Consider the following 22,241-nt stretch of genomic DNA (forward strand, 5'->3'; position numbering starts at 1 on the left):
TTTCCTACAGTGCAGATATGCTGTATCTCTCTCACACCGTACTGTGTGAAAACCTGCATCCAAAGCAGCAAGTTTGGTCATAGAATTTGAGGCAGTCACCAGTGTTACTCCACAGCAACAGCAAGGATGCATCCAATAATGTTGCTATAGACAGTACCCAAAAGACTTTCACTCTGCCTTGGAGGAAAATACCAGTCTGTCATTCAGAAGCTCTGCTATGTTGGACCTTCATTACCAAGATGTTTACAAGTTTCTGGGCACTCACATTTCAGAGGACCTAACATGGTCCAATAACACTGCTGCGCTGGTCAAGAAGGCACGGCAATGACTGTTCTACCTAAGAACACTGAAGAAGTCTGGTCTACCCCAACAACTGCTGATGACATTCTACCGCTGCACCACAGAGAGCATCCTAACACATGGCATCCCTGTGTGGTACCTCAGCTGCACGGAGGCAGAGAGGAAAGCTCTTCAGCGGGTAGTCCATAGAGCTCAGAGGACCATCGGAACACAGCTACCAGCCTTGTAGGGCATCTACAACGCACGATTCCTCAGAAAAGCCACCAGCATCCACATAGACTCTTCACACCCCCGCAACAGTCTGTTCGAACTCCTTCCATCGGGCAGACGATACAAGGCCTTCTACGCCCGCACCTCCAGACTCAGGAACAGCTTCATCCCCAGGGCCAAAGCTGCTATGAACCGGTCCTGCTGAGCCGGATGGTCACATCGCACAGTGATCCGGCACAGATCTACTTGCACTTTATTCTGTTTTAAAACTGTTACAATTTGTTTCATTGGGTTGTTTAAATTAATACTGACTAGCTAATTAAATTATTGCATCATATGGGAGGCGCATTCCCAATCTCGTTGTACCCCTGCACAATGACAATAAAGATGTATTGTATTGTATTGTATTGTATTATTGTATTATATTATTGTATTGTATACTTTTATCATTACTCGTTCATGGGAAGTGCTGGCCCGTCCACCCACAATTGTCCGAAATAATAGCTAACTACAATCTGAGCCAACTACAATGATGGGCCTAGAGTCAGTTATATAGTTGGCAGAGTAGATATGATAGATTAATCATCCAGGTGGGTTTTTGAAGGTCTAGTAGTTTCAAGGTTACTGTTAATATTATATTCCAAATTTGTTTAATTTCTTGAATTTGAATTCTCCAACTACTCTTTTGGTCTCAAGTTCATTAATCCAGGTATTTAGATACTAGTCCAGAAACGTAACCGTTATCCGACCTTATCCATTTATGCTAGTGTGTTGCAGAAGACAAAATTCAAAACAGGATATAGGGGCAAAATGATTGTTACAAAGGTTTCAAAATTAAAAAAAACAAACATTGATGAGGAATGGGTCCTCACTGTAATTTTCAACTGACCTTGTTGGGATCCAGCTTTGCCTTCTCCACAGGACTGGAGTCTTTAATTACTTCCATCTTACCTTCACCAAAACACTGGCTGTAAAATGCCTGTTTGGAAAATAACGTAGGATCCCAAGTTTCAACTGAATTTGATAAGTAGACAGACTTTTCAAAATGGACAGAGTTTGGTAAATTGCTAAGCAGATTTTAATTGTTGGTCTCACTTTTGAAATACAAGTCCACTACTGATTTTCCGGCAACTGGTGATCACCCCGAAAATGTGGCGCTTAAACCAGGTGAGACAGTGGATCTCAACCCCATCGGGACTTCCGCGCCCATCGATGGGTCGAATTTGCTCCCTGGGCCACGGTTTGGAACTCCAACCTGGCTGGAGCCGGCAGATCCGTTCCTATAACCGATTTCCGCGGCCGATCGGTGAGTCAATTTTGCCACCGGCCGGGGCTCTGGAACTCTGGATGCATTCCCATAGCCGACCTCCGAGACTGACTTTGTGGGCCCATATCTCGGCTCCTGGGTAGCCTAGGCTATGACCGAGACTGTTCTGGTGCCATTGAACTCTTAGAGGCGTGACCTCTGTTGGTCCAGCAAAAAAGATAATCCGGAAAGGCTCTGGAACCAAGGGTGCCAGAAAATCAGTGGTGGACATGTATATAAAAACCTTAGGTTTAAATACACTTCAATTGCTTTTCAGTGTCATCAGCAGGAACCACACTTTGGTTGAGAATCTTCTTCCCAGGGCAGTATCTTTTGGAATTCAAGGCTGCCGAAATGGTGAAATGTAATTTTCATAAAGAAACATGGCATGATAAAACAGCAAATGCAGAGAAAGGCTTGCTCAAAACGATCTACTGTTGCTTTTATGTTTAACATATTATGTTTTTGCTTTTAAAACTGTACAATGAGAATTACCAGAGACAATTGCAAGGGAAGAGAGAAGGCAGGACCAAGCAGTTAGAAGCCATGTATTAATGTCATTCCAACTTCAAAAGTACAAGGTACATCAACTGGAACACTCACATGCAAAATATTACAGTCCAACAGCCACACAGAATTAGTACAGCCTGGAACAAAAACAACCATCTCCAAACTTACTCAGCTACTGCAATTCTATCCGTTGTATCAGTGGATAGAGTAAACATTTGGGAAGAATAGCACCAAGCTATCTCCCACAAAAGCAAGAGAAAGAGGTCAGGACGATGTGACAGATTAATTTTTAAACAGACCATCCAGAATGTTGCTCATTGGCAAATTCCCCTATGCTGACAAACCCACAACGTTTATGTAGTCTTTCAAGTGCAGTAGGACTGACAGTGCAGTGAAGATGCTAAGAGTCTCAGTTCAATGCCGCATCTGAAAAAAACATCAGCTCTAATTGTGAAGCCCCTCCTCAACTACGTGTGGGATTATAAGGCTAGTTTATGTGCTCATGGCTGTTGTAATTGCTGGATTTTGTTTACAAAATGCAAACACCTCTCAGGTGTATGATGCAAAAAGCAAACTGCTGAAGGAACTCAGTGGGTCGAGCAGCTAGTGGAGGGGAATGAAATTGTTGATGTTTCAGGTTAAGACCCTGCTTCAGGACTGAGAATGGAGAAGGAGGATAGTCTATGTAAGAAAGAGAGGGGAGGATGAACCAGAGCCGAGGAGGGGTGAAGGATGACTGACAGATACTCTGAGGTATGATGTTTTCTAGATACCAACTTTAATGATAATTAAAAGAATTGACCAATGCTGCCAGCTGACTACATCAATGATAGATTGGTTTACCTCCAGTCGATGAGAAATTTCTGGCAGCTTCGTGATGGCAGGCTCTTTGTAAATAAATTCTTGTTCATCCAAATCACCAAATTTAGCTCCATAGAATGCCACACGGAAGTATGTTCCAAACATTCGTTTAGCACCCTTGAAAAATAAAAACATTTTTAATGTTTATAATAACAAGTGTGGTGTTAAAATGTTGCTGCAGAGGTTTAGTACATTTACCCTTTACATAATGTGGATATATTATAATGATAGGCATATTAACATGAGGCTGTTATGTAGCATGATGGTTTATAAGAATATTTTGAATATGTTACAAATCATTAGAAAGTGTTGCCATGGTAACAAAGGAGAAAAGATTTTGATTAATTAAATTCATTTAAAGGACAGGGTGTCAATTTTTTTCTGTATGGCATTTGTATAAAGAGGACTTTGTGTTAGACGGAAACACAGAAATTAATTGACTTTTTTCCATCAATTGCTGGATATCTTATTACTTCAGTATGTGCGTGAAAGGAAAGGAAAAAAATTGACTTTACGGCACCACCAACAAAGGTGACATCACTTCCATCCGTACACATCACTTCCATCCGTACGCATCACTTCCATCCGTATCCATAGACTAACGCTGAAGAAAATGCACAATTGTAGAAAGTTATGTTGACAGTAATAATGATAACTTACCTTTAGGGTAATGCTGTCAAATGCTTTTTTCAGCTTCTCGTGTATATAAGCCAGTTTGTTCACATCTCTGTGGGCTTCTTGGATTGGAATAACAACTTTGTAAACTTCGTTCACAGTTTCAAACATTGAACCCTAAAGAAAGAAAGATTAAATCAACAGAGTAATGATTTGTCAGAAAATAATTAACTGTTTCATCTGATTAATTGTTTATTAATTTATTATTATCAGATATTTCTTTCTTCCATTTTGTAAATTGTTAAGATTACTTCGTTCTATAGACTAGTTATTCATTTGTTCAAGTTCCTTGCAATTGCTTATTTGCATCTTTCTTAAAATTTGGTCTTCTGTGGAGGAACAATACAAATCTCACTCTGTAAATTCCATTTGGTGATAGATCACATGTATTTTGATTGTGAAATTGTTAAATTGGGCAAAAATTAGTTGAAACTCAATAGTAAAATGAACTGGTAGTAAGTGGAAAAATGCCAGAAAGAGGGTTGATTTGATATTGCTGCTCCTCCTGCCTAACAGATACAGCTTCCCAACAATCCCCACCTCCTCGATAGGCAGTTTAAAATGGAAGAAAATGTGATGTTTGTAGCCTTATTTTATTATATAATCAACCTGGTTTATGAAAATCCATTTGCCAACTGGGCGGCACGGTGGCGCAGCGGTAGAGTTGCTGCCTTACAGCGAATGCGGCGCCGGAGACTCAGGTTCGATCCTGACTACAGGCGCCGTCTGTACGGTTTTTTGTACATTCTCCCCGTGACCTGTGTGGGTTTTCTCCGAGATCTTCGGTTTCCTCCCATACTCCAAAGACGTACAGGTATGTAGGTTAATTGACTGGGCAAATGTAAAAATTGTCCCTATGGTGTAGGATAGTGTTAATGTGCGGGGATCGCTGGGCGGCGCGGACCCGGTGGGCCGAAGGGCCTGTTTCCGCGCTGTATCACTAAATCTAAATCTGTTGCTGATCGACTTCTGTTGAAACTTGAAGGGACCGGGTTTGACATGTGTTAGGTTCAGCTGCATGAATTTTAACATTTTAGCATCCCTCCTGATCCAAACATATGTAATCTTTGGTAGTTATTTTTGCTTCCCCCCCCCCCCCCCCCCCCCATTATTTTGTCATTATTATATGTAATTATTTTGACATACTTTATTATATTTTATCATTATTTTGTAGGATTTAAATGAACCAACCATTGTCCTTAGAAATGTGATTTCTTCATTTCCAATGCAAAAGGACATATTTTAAATTGTTGGTGGTGAAATTATTTGAAAAACATGTCAAGATGAATATCAGTGATTTGTTTTTTAATTTGTTCATGGATTGTGGCATCAGTTGCAAGACCACTATGTAATGACCGTGATAACGTTAGTTGCCTATGTAGTGATGGAGCTGTATCCATGAAGCACTATAGTCCTTGCGGTGAAGGTAGATTTGCACAATCTGATAGACAGGCAATGCAGGATTTTGCATTGGAGGAGGTCTAATCTTTGCCAAACGCAACCTGCTTGTGCCAAGGACAAAATCTACTGTGAGCGAGTCCTTTAGATCTCCAGTATGGTGTACTGATGAGATGCCGCTGATAGTCACATCATCTGCCTTCACATGGTACACGGTGAAGGAGAACTGAAAAAAAATAAAGGTGAGTACCAAAAGTCCACCTACTGTGTTGAAGAGCTCAGCAGTTTGTTCAAGTAAACCCACAAGACCATTTTCGCTGAAATATCTTCCACTACAGATCCCATCTTCATCAGGGGACAAAATATCATCTGAAACAGCAGATTCTTCCAGCACATTGGGTGATATATTCTGGAAATGAGGACAGAAGAATGATATGGGTTTACAGATGCCTATTACGTACAGTGATATCTGCTTGGACAAAAGCATGTTGAGTGAACGTACAAACCTGAAAGCTAACACAGCCTACTGGAAGGTACTTGTGGTCCTCTAACATGCTGAGGTACTCCGCTACAAGTGCCGCTGCATGGACCAAGCACATGGCGGCCTCCGTGTAGCACTTGCGTTTAGTGTGCTTTTCTGCCATGTTTTGAAGCCAGGTCAACCTGAGGTCGGGCGAAGTCTGATATCCTTTTGCTAGTCTGAAATATTTCATAATACAAGCAATGTACAAAAATTAAATGGTAAAATGAATATCCAATATTTGTTCTTCACTGACTGAACCAAGATAACTGCCTCTTGTTGAGATATCAAACATGCTGACTTAGCCATATCTTCAATGGTCACTTTAAAAGGGAACCATTTGTATCTGAAAAAGGCAGCTCAATAAGCGTTCTGAAGAACTTTTCGACGTCTCGACCTGAAACGTCAGTCTGAAGAAGGGCCACGACCCTAAATGACACCCATTCCTTCTCTCCAGAGCTGCTGCCTGTCCCACTGAGTACTCCAGTGTTTTGTGTCTCTCTTTGGTGTAAACCAATATCCTTCCTATACAGCTCAATAATATGTTCATTAAATACTGAAACCAGGACTCATGGGCTCCCTCTCTCTTATCCAATCTCTTCTCTTTTCAAATGTTGAGCAATTTCCTGTGCATGCCTAATTTATTTTAGTAAAACACAAAGTGCTGGAGTAACTCAGCAGATCAGACAGTATCTGTGGAAGGAATAGGCAGGCAACATCTCAAGTTGGAACCCTTCTTCAAACTCCAGTCTGAAGACCTTAAACATCATCTGTCCATTCCCTCCACGGATGCTGCCTGACACACTGAGTTCCTCCAGCCCTGTGTATTTTGCTGAATATTCCAGCATCTGCAGTCTCTTGGGCCTTGATTACTTTTCCAATAAACCAATCGTTTCCTTTTATCCTAAACTGGTTAGAATTTGTTGAGATTTAATTGCAGTTTTAAAATAAAACTTTCTTTGTGATCGATCAGATACCCTTTCTCATTATTTTTCATGGCATTTGGAGAAATCTGAAGGCTCATTTGGAGAAATCTGAAGGCTCATTTGGAGAAATGCATTTAGTACCTTCGCAACCAAACAATTTTTCAGCAGACAATTCTGACAGTTATTATGATGGTTAATGGCTTTTCTAGGAATATTGACCAATTTTGTAGTCAGATTTGTAAACAAATGTAATTGCCACATTTGCAAACATGTCACAGATGGTAATTGCCACATTTGCAAACATTTTGCCTACAAATATCTCAGTTGCGTGAAGTTTACCTTTCCTACATTGGTTGCTGTTAGGTGTCAGTTTAATGGGATCTCCAGCATTCAAGTACAAAGCTGTCATCAAGTGGCCAAACACTAAAGAATTCTTACAGATAGCAGCGCAGGGAGTTCAGTGTTTCCAGCAGTAAATTCTGCAGAGCAGAAGGCAGATTTTGCAACCTTGAGCTAGTGCAGCTGGTAATGGCGAGCTGGCTGAAAGGCTGACCATCTGCAGTTTTCAGGGTCAATTTATTTGTACAGTTAACATGAGCTCTCAGCACAGCTTTTGGCCTTGTGCTGAAAGGTTAAAAAGATGGAGGATATGTAAAATCTGTTTGGGAGCATAAATCTAAATGGCATTCACCTAATTTGGACGTAAATGTGGGATACAGAGTTAAATTTGGCATCATGATTGTCATAGATATTGTGGGGTGAAGGGCCCTGTGCTGTGCTAAGTTCTAAATACTACTTTCGCCCTTACGAAGACCCAAGGGCCAGTTCAACGGTTGCTGAAGTGGATATAAAGAGAGCTAAACTGTGTGGTTGTTAGAGCACCCACCTCAGTGGACAGCAGTGCACCGTGCCTGTTAGAGGTAGCTGCCATGTTCTATTTTCTGAGTCAAAGCTAATACTCGTTTGTTACTCACAAAATGCTGGAGTAACTCAGCAGGTCAGGCAGCATCTCGGGAGAGAAGGAATGGGTGACATTTCGGGTCGAGACCCTTCTTCAGACTGATGGTCTGAACATGAGCCCTTAGACTCATTTGTTACTGCTGGTTTAGTGCTACAATTGGGGACCAGGATTTTAATCTTGACCCTTTTTCTGAACCTGTAAACCCAGCACAGCAACCCACAAGTGACTCAGGGAAAGGTAGTAACGCAAAATATCCTACACAATTCTCACTGAAGCCCAGCACAGTGGCACTAATACAGGAAGAAACAGGGATGATCATTGTGAGTTAATTGTAGGCCTTCACTTACCTATCTGAAACAAGATTAGCAGTTGTGAGATTGAGAGATTGAAATAGAAAATGCTGGAAACACTCAGGCAGCATTTGTAGGATGAGGGAAAAAAGGTAATAATTTCAGGTTGAAGACCCCTCCTCAGAACTGGAAGGAGAGAAAACAAGTTTGTTTCAAGTTGCAGAGGGATGGATGGGGTAAAAGGAACATCTATGATAGGGGTGAGGCCTGGGTTCTCTTTGTTCTCTCTGTCCCATCCCGATCCTCTCTGCAAAACTTTTATCTTCATTTTTTTTCCAGTTCTGACAAAAGGGTTTAAATCTGAGACATTAATTATTTTTCTCATCCACAGATGCTGCCTGACCTGCTGAATATTTCTAGCATCTTCTGTTTTTGTTTCAGATCCGCATTTTTAAAAAAATTCATTACCAGTGGAGAGACATTTAGAAAAAAAACGAATGTGATTATATTTTTGCATGTGTTTAGATACCTGTACATCAGGTCCATAAGCATCTCAGGATCCTTTTGGAACTCTCTCATTTTTACTGTGTCAGACAATATACTGTTGAGGTTTGACAACAGTTCCTCCACCTGAAAAGCAATAAAATACTCATACAATTTGTTAACTAGAAAGGCTAATGTATCCAATCATCAATGCATTACAGTGCATTGCAATGTTTACAGAGGTTTTCAGATCATGATATGAAGTTAGGGAATATCATTTTAAATAAATTCTCTCACCAATTTTCTCCTTACTTTGATAACATAGTTTCATGGGAGATGGAGGAGGTGTTAAGTGAATATTTCACATCTATATTTACCATGGATATGGATGCTAGGGAACTCGGGGATGTTAATAGTGAATAGTAGAACTACTTGGCTTAAAGAGAGTCCACATTACAGAAGAGGAAGTGCCTGCCACTAGTTTTAAAATGCACAAGGATGGTTAAATCACCAGGACCTGATCAAGTGTGTCCTGGGACATTGTGGGAAGCAGAGGGGGTCCCTGGCAAAGATATTTGCTTCACAGATCGCCACAGGTCCCAAAAGACCGGAGAGCGGCTAATGTGCTGCTCTTTGAGAAAGACTGCAACATAAAGCTTGGAAACTTCAGGCTGGTGAGCCTAATATCAGTGGTAGGTAAGTTATTGGAGGAAATTTTGAGCCTCCGAATCTACACACATTTGGAAAGGCAAAGCCTGATTATGGATGGTCAACGTGGCTTTATGCGCGGGAAACTGGGTCTTACAAATTTGATTGAGCTTTCTGAAGTGAAGAAGATTGATGTTGGCAAGGCGGTAAGCATTGTCTAGTAGATTTTGATAAGGCTTTTGACAAGGTACCACATGGTATGCTAGTGTGGAAGTTTTGATCACATGGAATCCAGGATGAGTGAGCCAACAGGATACAAAATTGGCTTGAAGGTAGAAGACAGAGGGTGGTGGTAGAAGGTTGTTTATCAGACCAAAGACGTGTAGCAAGTGGCGTGCCTCAGATCTCACTGCTGGGCCACTGCCGCTGTAATTTATATTACGATTTGGATATGAATATATGTAATAGAAACATAGAAAATAGGTGCAGGAGACCATTCGGCCCCATTTGAGTCAGCACCGCCATTCATTGTGATCATGGCTGATCATCCACAATCAGTAACCCATGCCTGCCTTCTCCCCATATCCCTTGATTCCACTAGCCCCTAGAATATCTAATAAAGTTAGTAAGTTTGCAGATGACATTAAAATTAGTGGTACATTACAATGGTATCTCGATGGACTGGGCCAATGGCAGATGGAGTTTAATTCCGTTAAATATGAAATGATACATTTTGGTAAGACAAAGCAGGGCAGGACTTCCACAGTAAATGGTAGGGCACTACGGAGTGTTATAAAGATCTAAGGTGCTTAGTTCCGTGAAAGTGATGAGGCAGGTAGACACGACGATGAAGAAAGCATTCGGCATGCTTCATCAGTCAGTATAATCAGTATAGAACCTGGGATATCACATTACAGCCCTACAAGACATTGGTAAGGCCATATTTGGAGTACTTTGTACAGTTTGGTTGTCTTGCAATAGGAATAATGTTATTAAGCTGGAAAAGATTACCAGGGACAGGTTACTGGGTCTGGATGGTTTGAGTTACAAGGAGAGACTGGATAGGGGGATCTCTTTTCGCTAGAGTATAGGTGGTTGAGGGGAATCTGGGTGCAAGTTGGTAAGATCATGAGGAGCACAGATAAAGTGAAATGATACAATCTTTTTCCCAAGGAAGGAGAATCTAAAATGAAAGAGCAAAGGTGAGAGGGGAAAAAGATTTAAAAGGGACCTGAGAGGCAACTTTATCACGCAGACTGCGATACCTGTATGAGGTGGGTATAATTAGGCTTTGAAAAGACACTTGGACAGGTACATGGATAGGAAGGATTTGGAACAATATGTGCCAGGGGCAGGCAAGTTGGAATAGCTCGGTTGGGCAACTTGTTTGGCATGTAGGAGTGGGGCCAAAGGGTCTCTTTCCATGCTGTACAGCTCTATGACATAGGCCCATCTTACCACCACTCACATGTAAACTTCTAAATGGGCTGATGGCAGATTATAAAAAACAACAAACTCTGTTTGGAGCTCAGCTTCTGGACATTTCCTGGAGGTAATTTCCTGGAGGTCATTTTACATACAAACAAGATTTAATCAAGCCTCTCAGTCTGAAGAAGGGTCTCGACCCGAAAGGTCATCTATTCCTTTTCTCCAGAGATGCTGTCTGACCCACTGAGTTACTCCAGCATATTGTGTTTATCTTCGCTTTAACCAGCATCTGCAGTTTCTTCCTACACCCTAATATTTATTTCTGGATAGACAAGGAATAACATTAATGAGGGGGTGACATTTATGAAGGTTATTAGAATGGAATATGTACTTGAAGATGCTAGCGGCATGTGGAATCAAGCAAAGTTACACACATTACAAAAATGTACAAAAGCTAATTATTACATCTACTTATTGCAAGGATGCTCTACCTGAATTGGAAACATTGTTGGCTGCATTTCCTCATCTTCCTCTGCATAAGCCAAAACACTTCGCAAAGATCGCCTCAAGTATTCTTCATTAAAATCGGACGACTTACCAACTAGAGACGCTAAAGACATGGTGACCTGCATTTTAACTCTGGCAAAATTCTGTAAGTGTAAAATATCAAATCTGTGTATTAGCAATACTACAGCACACTTTTTAATAATTTTGTTAATGGACAATGAACATTATATTACGTGCATGTGGTATAATTCAACATTGCTAGTAAATTAGCCGATTCATTGTTTTGTGTATTGACCTGGTAAACCTTTGGAATTATTTTGCCATTGTGAATAAACTGCGCAATTGGATCAAATGACAACTTACTGCATTTATAGTTTAAATACCACACCTTGTGAAGACAATGGCCATTTGATAACCAGGAGGTGTCACATCTGTGTGAAAAACTTCTCTGTGAAGTTAAACAGTGAAGCCAAACTCTTCTCTGAACAGCTGTCACATAGAGGACAGCTCTGAGTCAGTAATGCACATTGTCTGATGTAACACCTTGCTTGGAATGGGAATTTATTGAATGTTTCCACTGAAAGTGGTAGATCACTTTCTGAGGGAATAATATATTTTAATTAACATTAAATGTGAATTGGATTGATTAGTTAAGCTAAATAACTAAATACCGCAGTGGAGTATTTAAATAAATCTTGGAACAGCAGTTGCTCTTCTGTTTATTAAAATGTGAATTAGATGAATCGGTGACAGTAAAAAGTTAGATATTTGAATGGAATATTTTGCGTGAAATTTTTTTTTGTTGTGAATATCTGAGCAGGCTAGGAATATTAGCAGAGAATTGTAATATCTATGCTCTGACGATTGAAATAGTGAGATCATTTTGCAGATGGACTGTCAAATGAGAAAATTCAGGCGATTAATTTAATGCTTGATGAGTGTATAGAATAGCTACCAGCAAAGATATTGCATTTAAAAATGCCGGCCTATGTTGTACAGAGCACGATTCAGAGGTTCAAGTAGGGATCAAGCTCACAGAATGATAATGTTAGTGGGGTTCCTTCTTCACAACCCGGTCATGCAGACACCGCCAGTGGTTTAGGAGGGAAGACTGTCAGTTACATGAATGCCAATAGTGGGGAAGGTTGCATGTTATAGGCTACAGAAAACAGGTGGTCTTGTCTTGAATGCAGCAGAGGGCACTCAGCCTCAGCATGCCTGATCAAGATACCTGGTTCTATAATTGTCAGGGCATGTACAAGAGGGTGCAAGCCCTGAAGAAAGACACAGCTTATAAATACAGTGGATCCCATTTTCCTGGGACCTATTATAGACCCAAATGATTAACTTACATTGCTTTCCTGACCCGTGATGACTATGTGGAAGTGTAGTTTTAAGAACTGTGTGCAGCATTATGCATGCCTTTTAAGGCAATGTACCACCAAATTTCTATTCATCAAGAGTTTGCTGCTTTCAAAGGATGTTCTATTGATAGCTCGACATCAATTGCTTTGCTTTGTAAGCCACAACAAAAAGTTGATCCTACATGACCCATGCCCAAAATAAACATTGGGAACAAAGATTGGTCTCTGACACCACAATTTACATCTGCAATACACAGGGGAAGTACCTGAGGTAGAAGAAAACGAGCCATAATCTTGCATTTACCTGTTGCCAGCATTCTTTTGCAGGTGCCAGTACTGTAAAATAAATGTGACCGGTGTTTCAACCTGGGGAGGCCTATTTACCTATCAGTCCTGAGACAGTGGTTAGTCCTAATGGAAATGGCAATAGTTTGTGATAGTACCAACACAGAATGGCAGTGAATTTCCACACCAGGACGTGATTTTTATTTATGGCTTACAATCACTCCACAGATGGTATTATATTTACTCGATTGGAATAAAGAAGCTTACACTGATTATGTTGAAGCTTTGCCTCATAAGGAGATAGAGTGTGGCACAGGCATGAGTACGGGTGCTGTCAATACTGCTGCTGCAGTGGTGTAAGATTCTTTGACACATGTCGGAACACTGCTCTGCCTCCTCCTCAAACAGCAGATCCGCATACTGATGGAACAAGGAAACAAGTGAAAGAGTCAATATTACCATTGAATCGTAGATGTACACAGCATGGAAAGAGATCCTTTGCCAACTCAGCCCATACCAACAATATGATTATATTCTTTCCATATTCTAATCAACTCCCCCAGCTTCTTCCACACAATTAATTCCTTGGCCCCTCCTCAGACAATTAATGATCTCTCTCATGACTACAGGTAATCCAGAGGTTAGTATGACATATCTTATTTGATACGACAGACATCTGATATTTGAAAGTTCCGTGGGAACCTAAACATTTATGCACAGTGTCGGCAGTGTGTACCATCTACTGCAGTTACATGCCTGGGCTACTACGATGCGATGTAACTTTATTTATCCCAGGAGGGAAATTGGTCTGCCAACAGTTATAAAACCCATGATTTCTAACAAAGACAGAAGATGCTTAGGAATACGGCACCTGCTAGTTTCCTGTAAGTGTAAATATAATAAAAACCACAAAGGATTTTAATGTAAAAATATATATTCAATCCCTGAATGATATTGCCATTTGTTGTTGGGTTAGGCCAATTTCCCCCCACATTGTGGCTAAACTGAAGTTGTCTGTGATTATCTCAGAGAATTCTTCAGATCTCAGCTTCAGGTGGAGATGTAGCAATGAACTAATGAATTAAAAAAAAATTGACCTCTAAAACCAGAGATGATGGATCGACCCATTAAAACATCAAAGATTATTCTTAGCAAAATATTTGCATGCTGTGATTAGAGAAGATTTAAAACAGTTTTGGTTTACCTTGGTTATGAGAGCTCTCAGTGTGCTGAAGCAATGTGTTAGGTAGTAAGAACTTTGATTACAACCCAGACTATGAAGGAGAACTCTGAGAACACTTCCCAATACATTGTCCTTGCAGTCGGACATTGAAATTGCCTGCAGAATGGAAAAAAATAAGATTTCTAGATAATTTTAGATTACGCAAATCCATTGAATATCATTCACAACAATATATTACAAATTAGCACCTTCAATGTCAAGACCAGGAACTGGTCCAAGAATAATTTCCTCAGCTGTTTTGTTAACAAGCCCACCAAGAACTAAACCAGAGAAATAGACTATTTCATTCCTTTCAGAAAAGATGTTTAAAATATTCATCTGCTACATTGCAAACATAGCAGAACATCTGAATTGTATTAGAATTTTACACATGGAGTTTCAATTAAGATTAGTAGCCAGTATTCTCAAGGTATAAAGAAAATGTGAGCAATGTAGATAATGAATATTTTGAGAAATAAAACAAAAATTGGCATTGCTTTATCATTGTCATATGTGCCAAGAAACAGTGAAAAACTTTATTTGTGTGGTATCTCGCCAAATCATACTATACACAAAAACAATTAGGTCATATCCAAGTACACCGGTAGTGCACAGAGAAGTGTTACAGCATTGCAGATACAGAGAAAGTGTGGATAAAAAAATGCAAGGGCTGCAATGAGGTAGGTTGGGAGATTAAGTCTACATCTTTAGTTTATGAGAGGCCCGTTCAGTCGTCTGAAAACAGTGGGGAAGGATCTGTTCTTGATTCTGGTGGCACATACTTTCAACCTTTTGTTGGAAATGGTCAGGCAGCAATTGTAGAGTGAAAAAATACTGAATGATTTGGATTGATGGCCTTTCATCACACGTTTTGAATATCATTAGAAGTCAGACAAGAAAGATTTATGTTTTTATGATCACTACACCTCAAATCAAGTTAGTTTGGAAGCAATTCACCATCAATGCTTTTCTGTAACCACAATGGGAGAAAGTGACTCGCAGAAGCTCTCTTACTAACTTTCCCACCGCAACAAAATATCTAGCAATGAAAAAGGAACCAGTACTTTCAAAGAATATGTAAGGCTGGTAATAAATGGAACTAGCCTGAGACCTTTTCTGGGCAGTACAGCATTCTTTGTTTTTGAAGTGGACAATTCTAAATACATACATATATAGGGCAGCACAGTGGCGCAGAAGTAGAGCTGCTGCCTCAGAGCGCCAGAGGCCTGGGTTCGATCCTGATTATGGGTGATGGCATAGAGTTTGTATGTTCTCTCTGTGACTATGTGGGTTTTCCCCACATGCTCCAGTTTCCTCCCACATTCCAAAGACCTACATGTTTACAGGTTAATTGGCTTCTACAAATTCCCCCTAATGTGCAGGATGGAAAAGTGGGATAACATAGAACAAGTGTACAGGTGATCGATGGTCGGCATGGACTAGGTGGACTGAAGGGCCTTTTTTTCCACGCTGTATCACTAAACTAAACATGTTATGTTGGTACATTTACTTTATTTGCCTCAACACTAAAGAATAGCACAACAGACGGTACGGTGGTGCAGCGGTAGAGTTTCTGCCTTACAGCGCTTGCAGTGCCAGAGACCCGGGTTCGATCCTGACCACGGTTGCTTGACTGTACATAGTTTGTACGTTCTCCCCGTGACCTGCCTGGGTTTTCTCTGAGAATGGTTTCCTCACACGTTCCAAAGACGTACAGGTCTGTAGGTTAATTGGTTTGGTATAAATGTAAAACAAAGTGTCCCCATTGTAGGATTGTGTTAATGTGCGGGGATTGCTGGTCGGTGTGGACTCGATGGGCTGAAGGGCCTATTTCTGCGCTGTATCTCAAACAAAACTAAACAGAGTTATTCTTAAATCCTGGTGAAGGATATAGCCAGACTTACTTGAAGCAGTCAGGTGCAAATTTATAAAAAATATTTATCTTTCAGGATGAAAGTTAAATAATAAAATAACATTATTTATTTATGGATGCATCTATAATGGAGGATAGTAATGTCCAGATACTAATGTTACCTGTATAATTATTTCCAAGGTATCTAAAATAATCAGATTAGCCTCAGTAACAAGATTCCCTGAGATCAGAGCTTCCTGATCCAGGTCTGCTTTGGTCCTGTGTAAAAGAAAACAAATGAATTAGTTATGACTTCATTATACATGCCATAAATGATACTAACTTTATAGCTAGTTAAAATATTTGTGACAAAAAGATGGGATATTAAAAAAATATTATTATTACTCATAACTGCAATCTTTTCTATTGACATATTGCTTTTGATATACAAGAAAGATGGATGAAACATGAGAAGCCTGATCCTAAAGATAGTTCATGTGTAATTATTTAGCAGGTGGGGAGAAATATAGGGGCAGAGGCTTTGGGGAAAAAACTGCACAGTGTAAGGTCTTGGCAGCTCATAAGCTTTGACACTATTAGTGAGGCAAAGGTGTTGGGAGATACATGTACAGGAAAGGTTTTGAGGGATATCGGCCAAATGCGGGCAAATGGGACTCGCTTAGCTGGGGCATCTTGGTCAGCATGGACAAGTTGGTTCTGTATGACTCACATCCCTTGCCTGTAATTCCTGTCGCTCATGTCAACCCCAGCACAAAGTGTAGACTGGATAATCACGTGTGCAGGAAGTACCTTTATTTACTAAAAATCAAGTTCAGACACTGAGTTTGTGTTCCATTCTGGGGCCTGCACTCTGAAATGATAGAGACTTTGGAAAAGGTGCAGAATATATTTCTGAGAATGGTTGAGGATGAGTGACTTCATTTATGAGAATGGAATGGTGAACTCAACTCATCCCCTGAGATGAAAGAAGATAAGGAGGAGAGATGTTCAAAGCCGTTAATTGTTTGTTAAAGGTAAGGACTGTTTCCAGTGCAGAAGTGCAAATTAAGCTAATTGCCAATGGAACAGCTATAACACAAGAATATTTTTTACCCAGTGACTTGTTATATGTAATGTGATAAAAGGACATTGAAAATAGATTCAATTGGAAAATTCACCAGGCAATTGGGAAAAAAAACATTTGAAGGAATAGAACTTTGAGGGTTATCTAAAAAGAGAAAGGCTAAATAACTAATTCCGTCAGACCAGTGATTATGAACCAACTGGAATCCTTCTTCTCTGTGTTATTGCATGATTCTACATTGAAAAGTTATTAATTTTGTCGACATACTTTTCATGCCTCTCATTGCCTTGTCGCCATTGTGTTTGATCTTTTCTCCATCGCAGGTTTTCATTTACTCCAAAGTTTCTTTCGTTTCCTGAAACAAGTATTTGGAAGATTTGGAAACATATCTCTGCTAATTTTTTCAAAGGCTGCATGGTGCATCATTCACGAATCATGATAAAATTGAACTCAAATTCAAATTTTATTTTAAGCTTTGAATAAAAGGTGCAAATTCTGTGGTCTTGTACTGCTAATGCTCAACTCCCGATCTTTGAATTGCCTATCAGTATATATGTTATAAATGACATTAAATTTATGGCCATTTGAATTCCTGATCTTGCTATTTATGTCGTGACCTTTGAACTTTTTTAAACATGCATTTCCCTGCAGCTTTAATACTAAATTCTGATGCCATTCCTTATTCTCATAGTCTCTGTTTCTGCTGTCTCTGCCCCTAAGATGAAACATCCAAAATGTCTTCTTTTGCTTTAGTAAATGTGGCTTCCCCTCTGTTGTTGTGGATAGAGCCCTTACACATATCTCCTCTGTATCTTGAAGTTCTGCTTTCGCTCGCCTTTCCCCCAAATGGAACAAGTCTAGAGTTCCCCTGGTGCTCACATTTCACCACCAGCCTACGCATACAACACAGCATTCGCCAATGATTCTGCCACCTTCAACGTGATTCCACCACCAGAAACATCTTCCCATCCTCACCTCATTCTGCTTTCTGCAGAGGCCACTCCCTCAACTCCTTGGTTCACTCTTCCATCCCACCCAACCTGCCATTCGCGACGCTGTGGTAGTGTTGTTGCCTTATCGTGCCTGAGACCTGGGTTCAATCCTGACCACAGGTGCTGTCTGTACGGAGTTTGTACGTTCTCCCTGTGACAGTGTGTGTTTGCTTCATGTGCTCCAGTTTCCTCCCACATTCCAAAGACGCGCAGGAATATAGATTAATTGGCTTCTGTAAATTGTTCCTAGCATGTAAGATAGAACTAGTATATGGATGATCGTTGGTTGATGTGGATAGTGGGCTGAAGAGCCTGTTTCCACGCTGTATCTCCAAACTAAACTAAAACGAAATTGTCTCCTACCCGGGTACTGTACCCTACAACCACAGGAGATATAACACCTATCTCTACACCTCCTCTCTCACAACCAACCACGGACTTCAGCAGTCCTTCCAGATGAGACAAAGGTTCAGATGTACTTCTTCCAACCTCATCTACTGCAACCTGTGCTTCCTATGTGGTCATTATATCAGTAAAAATAAGTATAGACTAAGTGACCAATTCGCTAAACACTTGCACTCTGTCTGCAAGGTCTGCTGGATCTACTGGTTATTAACCATTTTAACTCCCCTTCCCATTCCCACACTGACATTTCTGTCCATGATCTCCTCCATTGCCCGAATGAGGCCACACACAAGCTGGAGGAATAGCACCTCTTATTCTGCTTGGAAAGTTTACAACCTAATGGTACAAACACTGAATTCTCCAATTTCAAATAATACCATCGCACTGCCCCCATTTTTTTCCTTTCCCCCAGTGCGCATACATTTCTCTCATTTCCAATAAGACTAACCACCCTGCTCCTTTCCCCTCTCTCTCATCTCCCATCCATGAGTCCCACATTTCCTCTTTATCCCCCCGATTTTCCCCTCACCCCTATCTCCCTCCACCCATATCCCTCCCTCCAGCTTTACATTTCACTCCTCCATTCCGTTCCATATCTGTCACCCTTTTGTCTCCTTTTTACCATTAGGCTTCGTCACTTACTTTACCCATCTGCCAATTAACCCCTCCCTCACCTGTATCCACACACCCTTTGTCCCGAGCATTGTCCCACTCCACCTCCATTTTCCACCGTTCTCTCCCCTGCTCTCCGCTCCAATTAGTCTGAAGATCCAAAATGCTGTCTGTTCATTCCATCCACAGTTCCTGCCTGACCCGCTGGGATCCCCCTGCACTTTCTTGTGCTCACGACTCCAGCACTTTCTTTTGCACTACCTGATGTGCTCATGTATTGTCTGATTTCCCTGGATAGCACATGAAAGAATGTTTTTCACCATTTCTCCGTAAACCGGTACCAATTCCATATTTAGAGACTGTGTTAGAGAGAAGTGGGGTATAATATTATAGTGCTGTGGCCCTTGCTAAGCGTATAAAATTAACCCTTTTGTTTTAGGGATTAGATAACTGTTATTACACTCATCATTATTGGTTGTTCTCATGAATCCTGTTCCCCACTTATTGTCATTGTCATTATTCTCATTGTGACAGTGAATATCTGAAATTAAGGCAATTGGTTTACTTATGCGTATCAAGAATAAGTATCCTACCTGGTCCACGGCATCGCTTCATCATTTCTCCACGGGCTCCTGCATTTCCCAGAAGCACTTCTTCCAGACGTGCTTTGGTATGTTTGCTCTTTTGCAGAGCTTGTGTACTTACTTTATCTGAAGTTGCTTTGCCCTGAAACAAAGTGATACAGATTACTGCTTTCTCCCAGTGATTGATTGAAAAACGCAGCATGGAAACAGGTCCTACAGTCCACACCATCCATTCATACTAGTTCTACAGTGCCCTCCATAATGTTTGGGACAAAGACTCATCATTTATTTATTTGCCTCTGTACTCCACAATTTGAGATTTGTAATAGAAAAAATCAAATGTGGTTAAAGTGCACATTGTCAGATTTTATTAAAGGGTATTTTTATACATTTTGATTTCACCATGTAGAAATTACAGCTGTGTGTATACATGGTCCCCCCGTTTCAGGTTTGGGACAAGTGGCTTCACAGACGTTTGTAATTGCTCAGGTGTGTTTAATTGCCCCCTTAATGCAGGTATAAGAGAGCTCTCAGCACCTAGTCTTTCCTCCAGTCTTTCTATCACCTTTGGAAACTTTTATTGGTGTTTATTAACATGAGGACCAAAGTTGTGCCAATGAAAGTCAAAGAAGCAATTATGAGACTGAGGAACAAGAATAAAACTATTAGAGATATCAGCCAAACCTTAGGCTTACCAAAATCAACTGTTTGGAACATCATTAAGAAGAAAGAGAGCACTGATGAGCTTACTAATCACAAAGGGACTGGCAGGCCAAGGAAGACCTCCACAGCTGATGATAGAAGAATTCTCTCTATAATAAAGAAAAATCCCCAAACACCTGTCCGACAGATTAGAAACACTCTTCAGGAGTCAGGTATGGATTTGTCAATGACCACTGTCCGCAGAAGACCATGAACAGAAATACAGAGGCTACACTGCAAGATGCAAACCACTGGTTAGCCGCAAAAATAGGATGGCCAGGTTGCAGTTTGCCAAGAAGTACTTAAAAGAGCAACCACAAGTTCTGGAAAAAAGGTCTTGTGGACAGATGAGACAAAGATTAATTTATATCAAAGTGATGGCAAGAGCAAAGTAGGGAGGAGAGAAGGAACTGCCCAAGATCCAAAGCATACCACCACATCTGTGAAACACAGTGGTGGGGGTTTTATGGCGTGGGTATGTATGGCTGCTGATGGTAGTAGCATAATGAATTCTGAAGTGTATAGACACATCCTATCTGCTCAAGTTCAAACAAATGCCTCAAAACTCATTGGGCGGCGGTTCATTCTACAAGAAGACAATGATCCTAAACATACTGCTAAAGCAACAAAGGAGTTTTTCAAAGCTAAAAAATGGTTAATTCTTGAGTGGCTAAGTTAATCACCCGATCTGAACCCAATTGAGCATGCCTTTTCTATGCTGAAGAAAAACATGAAGGGGACTAGCCCCCAAAACAAGCATAAGCTAAAGATGGCTGCAATACAGGCTTGGCAGAGCATCACCAGAGAAGACTGGTGATGTCCATGAATCGCAGCAACTGGTGATGTCCATGAATCGCAGACTTCAAGCAGACATTGGAATTTCTTTCCTGTAAGCCTTTCCACTCCATAAAATTCTAATGACAAAATATTATCAAGTTATCAAGTCAAGTTATAAAAATATTAGTTTGGAATACTCACAACTTTTCCAGAGGTTTAAAAGATAATATGCTGGAAATCTGAATTCATATTAAAAATTGCAACAGATGCACAACTGTCAACATGGGCGGCACGGTAGCGCAGCGGTAGAGTTGCTGCTTTACAGCGAATGCAGCGCCGGAGACTCAGGTTCGATCCTGACTACAGGTGCTGCACTGTAAGGAGTTTGTACGTTCTCCCCGTGACCTGCGTGGGTTTACTCCGAGATCTTCGGTTTCTTCCCACACTCCAAAGACGTACAGGTATGTAGGTTAATTGGCTGGGTAAATGTAAAATATGTCCCTAGTGGGTGTAGGATGGTGTTGGTGTGCGGGGATCACTGGGCGGCACGGACTTGGAGGGCCGAAAAGGCCTGTTTCCGGCTGTATATATATGATATGATATGATATGATAATGAAGCTGAAATTACTGACAAAATTCTGTACTTTCTGAAATTCAGTAATTTCAGGTTGGTACTCTGGAAATCTTTGAGCTTTCATCTACATCTAGATGCAGTGTACTTACCCTATACTCAAAGCAGGAAACACAAAGGTAGAGCAGGTCTAAGATCTTGTTGAGTTGTGATACAGGAAGATCTGAAGCCCAGTTTGTCAGTAGAGTTTGATCAGCATTCTTCAAAATCCATAAGAAAGAAATCAGCAATGTCCGGCTTGCATCAGCAGCCAGTGGGTTAGCTTGTTTGCTTTGCTGCAGAGAAATGAAATGAAACACTTATTGAGCATGCAAAATCCTAATTTCATACCACTGAAGCCAAATTGCTTTAAAATGGGTGAAGTTTATTTTTCTGATGCTTCAACTGAGTGTATGCTGTTAATTTAAATTAAGTGGACATGATGTATCCACTCGATGCTATGACAAATGAATCGAGTGTACCGAGCATAGCACACGATGGTTCAATCATGTGTACTTGAGATTCTCAGACAAACATCAAGGACAAAAAAAACTGGAAACATTAGGATGAAGAAATTCTTCCAGTCCTTCCGTTTGCCTGGTATAACATTGGAATTTGCGAGAGGCTCAGAAGCAATGGTGGGGATGTGCACATTTACACTATGTACATGGGATGGATCAGGAAATGAAATTGCACGTGAGTGATTTATCTTTCACTGCTGGTGACTGA

The 22,241-nt window shown here is 40.6% G+C and overlaps 1 protein-coding gene across 2 annotated transcripts in view; it reads right to left on the bottom strand.

The window, feature by feature from the left end:
* The window catches only part of dock8 (dedicator of cytokinesis 8), a 181,346-nt gene that overhangs the window by 11,620 nt on the left and 147,485 nt on the right, over positions 1–22,241 (bottom strand). For both annotated transcript variants that reach the window (XM_078396082.1, XM_078396081.1), the window contains 13 exons: positions 21,626–21,808; positions 19,433–19,565; positions 17,098–17,185; positions 15,929–16,025; positions 13,877–14,011; positions 12,940–13,092; positions 11,008–11,166; positions 8,487–8,587; positions 5,767–5,959; positions 5,526–5,669; positions 3,848–3,979; positions 3,170–3,304; positions 1,400–1,489 (listed from right to left, as the gene is read on the bottom strand). In XM_078396082.1, coding sequence (XP_078252208.1) covers positions 1,400–1,489; positions 3,170–3,304; positions 3,848–3,979; positions 5,526–5,669; positions 5,767–5,959; positions 8,487–8,587; positions 11,008–11,166; positions 12,940–13,092; positions 13,877–14,011; positions 15,929–16,025; positions 17,098–17,185; positions 19,433–19,565; positions 21,626–21,808 — 1,743 coding nt within the window. The remainder of the gene's footprint in view (positions 1–1,399; positions 1,490–3,169; positions 3,305–3,847; positions 3,980–5,525; positions 5,670–5,766; positions 5,960–8,486; positions 8,588–11,007; positions 11,167–12,939; positions 13,093–13,876; positions 14,012–15,928; positions 16,026–17,097; positions 17,186–19,432; positions 19,566–21,625; positions 21,809–22,241) is intronic.

Source organism: Rhinoraja longicauda, chromosome 3, assembly GCF_053455715.1.
Source record: "Rhinoraja longicauda isolate Sanriku21f chromosome 3, sRhiLon1.1, whole genome shotgun sequence".
Classification (NCBI taxonomy): domain Eukaryota; kingdom Metazoa; phylum Chordata; class Chondrichthyes; order Rajiformes; family Arhynchobatidae; genus Rhinoraja; species Rhinoraja longicauda.